The sequence below is a fragment of the Camelus dromedarius genome, chromosome 14, assembly GCF_036321535.1.
Source record: "Camelus dromedarius isolate mCamDro1 chromosome 14, mCamDro1.pat, whole genome shotgun sequence".
Taxonomy (NCBI): domain Eukaryota; kingdom Metazoa; phylum Chordata; class Mammalia; order Artiodactyla; family Camelidae; genus Camelus; species Camelus dromedarius.
The window spans coordinates 40,715,563-40,725,237 of NC_087449.1; the positions used below are offsets into that span (position 1 = coordinate 40,715,563).

At 43.7% G+C, this 9,675-nt stretch overlaps 2 protein-coding genes across 4 annotated transcripts in view; both read right to left on the reverse strand.

Annotated features, from left to right (window-relative positions):
- The window catches only part of CCDC30 (coiled-coil domain containing 30), a 101,181-nt gene extending 97,585 nt beyond the window's left edge, over positions 1-3,596 (reverse strand). Inside the window, exon 1 of one of the 3 annotated variants that reach the window (XR_010383874.1) lies at positions 2,719-3,596. Coding sequence is in view for 2 of the 3 variants with exons in the window: in XM_010994840.3 (XP_010993142.2) it covers positions 2,719-2,850 (132 nt within the window). In the remaining variant the exon portion in view is untranslated. The remainder of the gene's footprint in view (positions 1-2,718) is intronic. The other 2 variants (XM_010994840.3, XM_064493677.1) reach the window with 2 other exon arrangements.
- A 2,315-nt stretch (positions 3,597-5,911) lies between these two features.
- On the reverse strand, positions 5,912-9,345 carry PPCS (phosphopantothenoylcysteine synthetase). Its single transcript, XM_010994853.3, has 3 exons — positions 8,772-9,345; positions 8,495-8,598; positions 5,912-6,768 (listed from the first exon to the last, which is right to left on the reverse strand). The coding sequence occupies exons 1-3, from the start codon at positions 9,277-9,279 to the stop codon at positions 6,445-6,447; spliced, it is 936 nt and encodes a 311-aa protein (XP_010993155.1). The 5' UTR covers positions 9,280-9,345; the 3' UTR covers positions 5,912-6,444.
- Between the last annotated feature and the right edge of the window lie 330 nt (positions 9,346-9,675).

Here is a 9,675-nt window from a genome sequence, read left to right on the forward strand (position 1 = left end):
TACAACCAGTCCGTGAATGTGTAGGTTCTTCCTCTTTACTCATTTTTAAAAAATTTTTTATTCTTCCCCCTTAATGGGGGCATTTGGGATTGAACCCAGGACCTTGTGCACACCAAACACGTGCTCCACCACTGAGCAATACCCTCCACCTGCTCTTTGCTCACTTTCGAATTCATCCTCTCCATGTCTGAGGTTGCTATCTTAGTTTAGCCTCTTCTCATTATTTGCCCAATTTAGTGTAATACCATCCTTAGCTGATTTCCCTGCTGCTGGGCTGTCCCCTGCACTCCACAAAGCTCTCAGACTGACCTTTGTGAATGAAAGTCACTTGCTGCTTAACAGTCCCATTACTTTCAGGTGGACTTCAAACCCTTAGCATGGCACCAGAGAGTCTTCACAACCTGGCTCTTGCCTGTCTCTCTAGCCTCACCTCCTGCCACACTTTTGACATTAGCCCTTCATGCCGGTATGCTGACTGATCCCCGTCATGCTGCTTATTCTATGACTGAATATTTGGGTCCCTATGCCTGGAATACAGGGTCCTTCTGCCAGTTCCACTCTGACATCCCAGAACTAACATTTTTCCAGTGGATTTATTGAGACCCAATAGCTGAGTCATTTGAATATTCTAAAAAAGCAGATCTTGAGGTAACAAAAATTCATTCTTTGAATTATAAATGCTCTGACATCTAAACTGTGCCTAAAATTGCCCATATAACAAAGTATATAACCATACTATTCTTTAAAAGGAGATACTGAATAAATGCTCATTAAGTATCCTACAAAGCCACTGTCTGGAAAGAAGCACAGGCATCCAGAAACTTATGGATGTCAAGAATGAGGTGGTAAAGCTGTCAAAGCAAAGTGTAACAGAGACAAAGAATCTTAAATGGGAGGAGGGCAAGGAGAATGGGTGCAGTCACTTCGACTTCTTACTTCTTCTAGTAGGTGCCCTCCAATTACAGTGCATGGGCCAGAACCACATGCTCCAGCACATCTCCTGACTCTGAGCAAACGATGAGCTTTGAGTCCCATGGTCTTTGAGTGACATAGGGAACAAAGTAAACAGCATGGCCATGAAAACTGAAATATCCAGTCAGGTTATTCACCCTAACCCTTCTTACCTCTTCTCATACAAAGATAATTGAAAACTTACAAATGTCTAGGGGGCAGGGCATAGCTCAGTGGTAGAGCGCATGCTTAGCATGCACAAGATTCTGGGTTCAATCCCCAGTACCTCTGTCAAAATAAACAAACAAACAAACAAATAAACCTAATTACTTCTCCTCCAAAACAAAAAACAAAAAAAATTTTTAAATCCTCATGCTTAATAAAAAAAAAAAACTTACAGATGTCCTAAGTACAGTACACATTCTAGTTTCTTTTCAATTCCCAAATGAGAAAAATAAACTTTTTAAAAGTTGAAAACAATGTAGCAATGTTTAAACAGGTAAAATATAAAATTAAGTGAAAAAGAAACACAAAATGTACACTATAACTATGTAAAAAATATACACACATAGGCAAGGATTAACACAGAACAGAAAAATGAACTGTTGATGTGTTAGGAATGGGTTTGTTAACCTCAGCACTGTTGACATGTGAGGCTGGCTGATTCTTTTCTATGGGGGGGATGTTCTGTGCATAGAATGTATAGCAGCATCCCTGGCTTCTACAAACTAGATGCCAGCTCTGTACCCCAAGTTGTGACAACTAAAAATGTCTCTGTCTGTTGCTAAATGTCTCCTGGGAAGCAGTGTCATCCCCCAGGTTTAGAACCACTGGGCTTGTGTGAGAGGACAATTTTTTAAATTTTATGTTAACATTGCCATCATGATGTTTGTTCAAGAAATACATATTGGAAGAGGAAAGGAAAAACTCCTTACCATATAGCATCTCACAGCCCCTTTTCTCAAGGGCTAGAATTAATAAATAAAAGTTTCCATTTAATGTGAAAAACTGAAAAAGCTACAGAGCTTGCTTTTCTTTTCCAATCAATTACAGAAAAGAAAGCTGAATTTCTCAGTATTTGGAAAACTGACTTGGTTCTAAGTATGACACATCACAAATAACTTCTGTAATTGGCCTGATAAATAAAAATACCTAAACCATTCTGTCCCCTAAAATGCCTGTTAAAAATGTGCACTTTGCGTATCTCCAAAATAAGTTTACACTTAAGAAGAAATAGTACGACTCAAGGAGGAACACATACTTTAAGGCAATTTAAAGTTTTCCAAGCTAAAATACAATTGCACTGGATCTAAATAAATCTTACGCTATTTTTAAGGCTCTCTGTTCCAGTCTTTTTAGGACCATTAAGCCTGCCCCTTTGCCAAAAATATTTATTTTCAATCATTCCTCCTGTTTTTGTTTGTTTTTTGACTCACACCACAAAGAATGTTTTCTAATTAAGAAACTGACATGAAGAGGAAGCACAAGAACTGTTTTAAGCATCTCTTTTCAAGAAAATTCTATCGTATCAAGGTGTTGGGTTCGTGTGGACTTAAAAGTTTAAATCTTGTTACACCATCATTCTGAATGATCTTTTCACATACACGAACACATCACTAAAATGTATGCCTAACACAGTATTCATTTAAGCAAGGAACAATCTTCTTTCTTTATATAAGACTGAGATAAGCCCAAAGATGCATTTCGATTTTTCCCCCTCCATTTTCAAAACACACTAGCTTGTAGAAATTTACTGTTTGTATTTACCAATGCACGCTTCTCCAGTCTCGTCTCTAGTTTCCCCAAGACAGAAAGCTTGCCATAGTGCAGAGGAACAGAGAAAATCTTCCAAATGAGTCCAGGGCTGGAGAAGATGAAATATTTAGCTACCCAAAGCATTGTAGCAGGAAAGCAGAAGGAGGTGGTCTAGAGATGACAGAGGTGGTGGAGACGAATGGACATTCAGGAATGTGCAGTGTGGACAAGACAGCGTGAGATGGCTGTGGAATGAGCAGGGTGAGAAAACTGGCGCTCAGGGTGGTGAGAGAGGTGGATGAGGTTGTAGGCTGAAAGACAGAAGGTAACTGACTTGATGACGCCTGCTGTTGAGGATACAAAAGGCCTCCAGAGCTTCTTTGGGAAATAAAGTTCTGCAAAAAGGAGAAAACGGTAGTTCTTTGTTCACGGGCGGACAACCAGGGGAAGCCGTGGCTCGGTGGACTTTGTCATGGCCTGCACCTTCAGGCGCAGTCTCTGTGCAGGCGTGAGTCCTCGCCTGGAAAGTGAGAAAAGGAAGGCCTGCCTAACAGACGAGGGTGTTCTAAGCCCTCTTTAAATAAGAGCGGCAGGCGAACTTTAAATGCCTGAGGCGGGTGGGTCCCGGGAAGTCGCGAATCCATCTTCATGCAGAATCCTTCTTTCACCCCGCGGTCGAGTCAGGAGAGGCTCTTCTCCTGCCGTTTCGGGCCATACTGGGCAGAGAAGCGGGAAAGACCTGGAATGCTGAAAAAGAGCGGAGAATAAGTGCTTTCCACCGTGGGGGGGCGGCGGCAGCGGGACCCTCAGCAACCAGGCCGGAAACTGTCCTTTGCAGAGTGCGAAGAAGGTCCCGCGGCCCGCGAGCAGCAGGTGCTGCCCGGGTCCCGGGCGTCATAGCAACCGCGCTCGCCGCCAAGGCGTCCTTCCGGCGGGAACCATAGAAACGACGCGCGCCATTGGCTCAGGGGCTGTGCTTCCTGCGGAGACTATTGTTAGGGTGCACACCATTGGCCTCTGGCTAACCCCGGCGGAACGAAGGTACGACTCAGTCCATTGGCTCCGCAGTAATCACGGCGACGTCAGAGCGCGGATTTGCAAGTAAGTTTTCTCACAGGGCATTTATAGTTCTCAAATACCTTCCCGCCAAGTCTTACCTAGAGCCCTGGTCTAATAAACTTGGATTTATTTTTCTAGAAGTAACTTCACTCTTAAAAGGGAAAGGGTGCGAGGTCAGGAGTTCTGAATTTTGGGTCAGGACCTGTGTCTAATTACCAGGGGCACCCAAGACAAATCACAACACTTTTGGACCTGGATTATTATTTTAAAAATGAAGAAACCGGACATGACTAGAATTAACCCTTAAGCTGAAGTCCTTTAGAAGTCCTAAGCACTGAAAATTAGGTTTCGGCGAACCGTATCCTCCACCCATGTAATGCAAAATAAAATAACCTAAATGACACAAAATTTAACATAGGCTTGGTTTATATCATCTTCATTTAAGTGCTCTTATTGCAAGATTCTAGTTAGTTCATCAAAACTCGATTTTACTCAAGTTTTGGGGCCCCTGCTTTGCTGGTATCCCACACACATACCTGACATTTCTTAGTCTGATTCTAGGTTCATACAGGATTCTTTCCCAAGCTTTGCCGGTTCTACATGCATTATCTGGGTAGGCCTTATCCTTTACTGTCTAAAAGTGCTTGAACCTCTTCCTCTGGCACCAGAGCTCTTGCAAGTTTTTTTTCCCTCTGATCTAAATTGCTCAACACTATCACCTCCAGCCCACTTAATTTCTACTTAGCAGTTCAAGCATCATTTCCTCCAAATTACGTTCCTTGGTCCTCTGATCTAGATCAAGTTCCTTATTTGCTCTCATTGACTTATTTATGTTCCTTTTCATTCTGTTTCTTTACACACTTACACTCGCTGATTAAACAAACAAACAAAAACCACCTCTTGGAATTTTTATATGTGTAAGTACCGTTTACATGCTCTGAATGGAAAGGAAACTGAACTGGAAAACACTTCAAATAATTCCATTTAAGGTAGTGGTGGTTGTTTTTAAGCATTAAGAAATAGGGTAGGAAAAGGTTCCCAAGGAAGTAATAATTATGGTAAAAAAAAAACAAAACCTCAATTTATCCTCATTGTACATTCAAAAATAGTAAGTCATCATGCACATGAAGCTATACATGTAGGGAAGAAAATCAGTCTTTTATTTCCTGCCCCTTGAGTACTGCAGCCACTGCTGACAGAGCCTGCTGCTTTTTAGGTTTTGCCAATTGGCCAAGAATTTAAAATTTCTGTTCACTAGGATTGCTGCTTCCAGAGCAGTCCTGACTGCTGCACTTACTTTTCCTCAGCTTCCTGATTTAATGAAGTACTTAGGTGTATCTCAGCACTTCAGTTCAAATCTTTTCAAGTTTATTGTACTTCTATTATCAGACATGTTGGGCTATCCTTCCCAATTCAATTCATAAACTGCATTTTAACTCAAATATTTCTGTGAGGTAGAGTACTTGCTTCACCTAGTTTTTAATAGCAATTTTTAACCACTGCACTCTGTGTATCAACCTATGGATCATTTAGGGTATTTCTCTGAACTACACTTCTTTTGCACTCCAGACCCAAAGTCCAAGACAGTCAGAGGTTTGAAAACTTTCCAAGGATTCAGGAATCAAGCAGGGCACCCGCATAACACTGCCTTGCTAAATGAGAAAAACAGCAATTGCAACCATTTATTGAGTGTAAATTATGTGCCAGGTGCCAGACTAATGCTTTATCTTCACTGCTTTATTTAATCCTCGTAACAAATGGCATTATTTTTCAGAGATTTATTATCACCATTTTATAGCTGAGGAAATTGTAATTAAGTCAGGTGTCTAAGTTTACAAAGCTAACACCTGGCTAGTAAGATGGCTCCAAAACCCATGCTCTCTAATGCCTCCCTCAGGGCAGTGGTCACCAACTGGCCCCTGCCTGGCCCCAGGTGAAAGTGGGGGTAGACTTACCCTCAAGAGCAGTTCTACAAGATTTGAAAGGTAAATTCTTAACTCAAATATGGAGTGAATCTAGGACAAGAAGCAACAAGTAAATGTAGTGGGCAGTTCATCATTCTACAGGCGGTCTGACTTTGGGGGAGGTGTCCTCTCCGACTCCCATCTTTAATAAATTTCCCCCAAAAAACAACATCTTTTCCATCTTGTTGGCTTTAGAGCACATACTTTATTGCACTTAATTTTTTATATATCCATTTCCCAAACTAGGTATGTTTATTCATCTTTTTAATTCTTAGAATCCTCAGGGCCTACCACATAGTAGGCATCAACAAATATCTGATCCTCAAAGCATGGCCATTCATGCATCCATCCTTCTTACAGTATGAAGATTGATATTCAGGCCCCAAACATGTGTCTTGAGGAATATAATTCCCAATAAGCTCTTTTTTTTAAAAGGTGAGAAACAGCTCAAGTTCACTTTCAAAACCAAGATAACATTCAGGTGAGTGTGTTGGGTGGTTTGGTCATAATTACTTTGCCTTTGTTTTCATTTTTTATGAGTATGAAATGATCTTTAAAAGGCAAATACTAAGCCATTTGCCCGTATACCACTCACTGCTTTCCCCCTTCATTTTCTTGGTCTTTATGAAAGCAAAGGATTTATTCTAGTTCTCATCATCTGTAAGAGCTCTGGTCCACTGAATAATTTTTGATCCTATAAATAAGGCTTTTTACTTCAGTTTTTGTCATGTATAAAAGCTGTATGTCGAGACTGAAGATCATCCACTATCTTCTCTTCTATCTCTATGCCTTTTTCTACCTCTTCCTCTGATAGCAATAACTTGGTTTCTGAGTCTTTGGTTATAATAACCACAAAGGACCGTCGTGACTCAAGGATGTTAGCCACCACCACTTGATGTCGATAAATTTCCAAAGCATTCCGTGCACGGTCAATTACGATGGAGGGATCAGTCTCCAACTTAAAGGAAATTATAAATGCTTTGGGAGCCCAGTCTTTAACCAAAGGAGAAAGCATTTTTGGCACCATCTTCATCGTTATCTGTATTGGAAAAAGAAAAGCTTAATAAGCAAACAAGGTCACTACCTATCAGATCAATCTCATGGGAAACTAAGGAAGCAGGGACTTAAATTTTTGGCTGTATCAATTTAAGTGGGATTTCTCACTGTCAGATTTTTTCAAAGCATATTAAATGCTTACTTAAAATCCTTGCCTCTGTAGGGTTCATAAAGACGCCTGATTTCAAGGCTTCATACATATTCTGGAGCAAACCATGCTTTATGAATTAGCCCTGCTCTGCCACCCTCATCACCATTAACAGAACTCTAAAGAACAGCAATACATTTTCACAAACATTCACTTTTATTTTTTAAACCAAACTCTCAAATGAACAAATGCAAATAATCTATTTATGCCAATGTTACTTTGGCAGAAGGTGGAGTTGCTAAACCTCTCAGCCTAAAATATTTCCTATATTGGTAGAATGGCTATTTGACTCCCTTTAAAAATTGTCCCGTATGATATCTCAGCATTGAGGAAACAGAACTGGTTTTATTTTCATCCATCAAAACGACTATATCATTCTCAATCCCTTCTAAGGGGAATGTTGAGTTGTTTTGTGTACTTTCAAGACAGAACTAAAAATTACAGGATAAACTAAAGCTCCTAGAATTTTAAAAGCATGAAATCACTAAGCTAACTGTTAGGATTTCCCCTCTAAGAGTTAGCAAATGTGACAGAGATCAGACACCCGTTCCCCACATTATCTTTCTCCTTAGCATTTATCATTACCTAACATAGTATGCACCTGACTTATTTACTGTCTCCTCTGCAGAGTCTAAGCAAAACAAGGGCACAATATGTTTCTATTCACTGCTCTATCTCCAGGTTCTACAATAGTGCCTGGCATATAGTAGGTACTCAAAAAATATTTGTTGAAGAAATGAACAAATGAACTTTCCTACAAAGGGAGCAAGTGCCCCACAGGTAGTTTCTCCTATTTAAAATCTACTTGTATCTCCCAATAAATGATGAAGAATTCCCCCAGGTTACAAGAAACCAGAGCATCTCAACATCTCAACCGCACCACCACCCTCCCCATACCTATTCCTTAAGCTGCAATAATAACCACCATCTAATCTACCCCTACCACTCTTTGTCTCTAATTCACCTTTCATACTGATGCCAGAATGTCTCAGACAAAAAGTTTATCTCATTCTCTTACTTGGGTTTCCCTTGGCTCCACAGGATACAGTCCAAATTCCTTAAGAAGGAATACAAAGTCTTCTACGAAGTAAGCTGTCTCTTCTGTCTGCCCTCCACCCCCACCACTCTCCCGGCTCTGCAGCCTTACCAAACAACTTCTGTTCACAGCATACTGTCCGTTTCCAAACTCCAATTGTGTACTCTGTCTGGAATGACCTTCCCTACTTTTTCTGGTATTCCCTCTGCTCTTTTAAAATTCAGTTCAAGTCATCTCCTCCAGAAAGCCTTCCTTGCCTTTCCCCAAGATTCACTCACCCCATGCTCTGACTTCACTTTGTACGTACCTCTACTAGAGCATTTATCACTCTGCACTGTAATTATGTCTGTGTCCAGCAACCTCACTAGATTGTGAGTTCCTTGAGGGAGGGCGGTGTCTTATTCATCTCTGTATCCCTAGTGCCTAGCACGTACGGAATGCAGAAAGGCCATCTCCAGATCAAAAGGAAATTAACCCAAGATTGGTTATAGGAAATCAGATCTCTGGAAGAGACGCGCCCATCACCTGCAGTGGGCCCCCAGATGACTGGATCTTGTGTTCAGGCATTTCAGAGACAGGAACATAGAAATCTGACACGGCCGCAGCCAGGTAAAACATCGCAGAAGAGCCTGCAAAGAGAAGCACAAGGTGTAATAAATCGGAGAGGGGTATAGGGTCAGCTCCTTTTCAACGCAGGTTCCCCGGCTGTGAGAGCTGCCGGTGACGAGGAGGGTAAGGGGACCAGTGTTTGAGGGGAAAGACTCTGCCCCCGAGCATCTGACGGACTCCTAAGGGCACGCACCTAGAGGACTGAGCGCCTGGGCTGCAGCCTGCAGCAGATGCAAATAGTCTGCCAAAGTGGCGAACTCTACGGCCAGGAAGGTGCCGGCAGCCTCAGCTTCCTGGTAGCTCCGCAGAGCTGCAGCGAAGCCCGGGAGTGCCTTCTCTTCCGCCTCCAGACTCAGCAAGCCCAAGGCGGCTCGGCCCGACGGCCGCAGCGCCGACAGCCAGGTCTGAGGCGGGAAGCGGTGGGCAAAGGGGAAGGCGGAGCGAGCGCGGTACAGGAACAGGACCCCGTAGCCCGCGGCCAGGAAGGCCTCCGCAGAGGCAGCGCCGCGCCGCCCGCTGCTGAAGTTGTCCAGGAAGCGCACTGGCCGGGCTTCCAAGGGGACCTTGGTTCCGCCGGACGTGACCAGCACCACCCGCCGGCCCTGCGCGGCCAGCCCCGCAGCAAAGCGAGCCATAACTTCTGCCCAGCGCGCAGCCCCGGCAGGCTGGGGAAACTCAGCGACCAGATCCACGGCCGCCATCGATCTCGGAGCACCCCCCGCTCCTGCGCAAACTCCAGGGCCCTCGGCGCCACGCCCCACGCCCCCGCACCTGGCCGGCGCGCAGGCGCAATAGTGACGGGGCGGTTCACTACCTCGCGCAGGACGCCAGAGCAGAGGTTCTGCAAGTCTGGAAAGCCGTGCTGGTTCCGCCCCCGCCTGCGAAATTGAGTGGGCGGGGTTCTCATGTGGGCGGGCCTCTGGAGGCGGTCACACCCACTCGTATTGGTGTCCTAGCTTGGGTGAGGAGCTGGCTGCGTTTGACCCTTACCGGCCACCGTACAGGCCCTCCTGGACTTAGACCCCACTGAAGTTAGACTGCTCGCTGATTAACCTTTGAGACTCGTTAGCGGCGGGGTTTTTTTTTTTCGTGAGTTG

What these genes read in the sequence shown, in the direction of transcription:
- PPCS (XM_010994853.3), bottom strand. Translation starts at nt 9,279, where the DNA reads ATGGCGGCCGTGGATCTGGTCGCTGAGTTTCCCCAGCCTGCCGGGGCT. An exon ending in CCAGGCGCTCAGTCCTCTAG is followed by an intron (nt 8,599 to 8,771) that starts GTGCGTGCCCTT and finishes TTCTCTTTGCAG; the next exon opens with GCTCTTCTGCGATGTTTTAC. An exon ending in CATCTGGGGGCCCACTGCAG is followed by an intron (nt 6,769 to 8,494) that starts GTGATGGGCGCG and finishes TTTCCAATACAG; the next exon opens with ATAACGATGAAGATGGTGCC.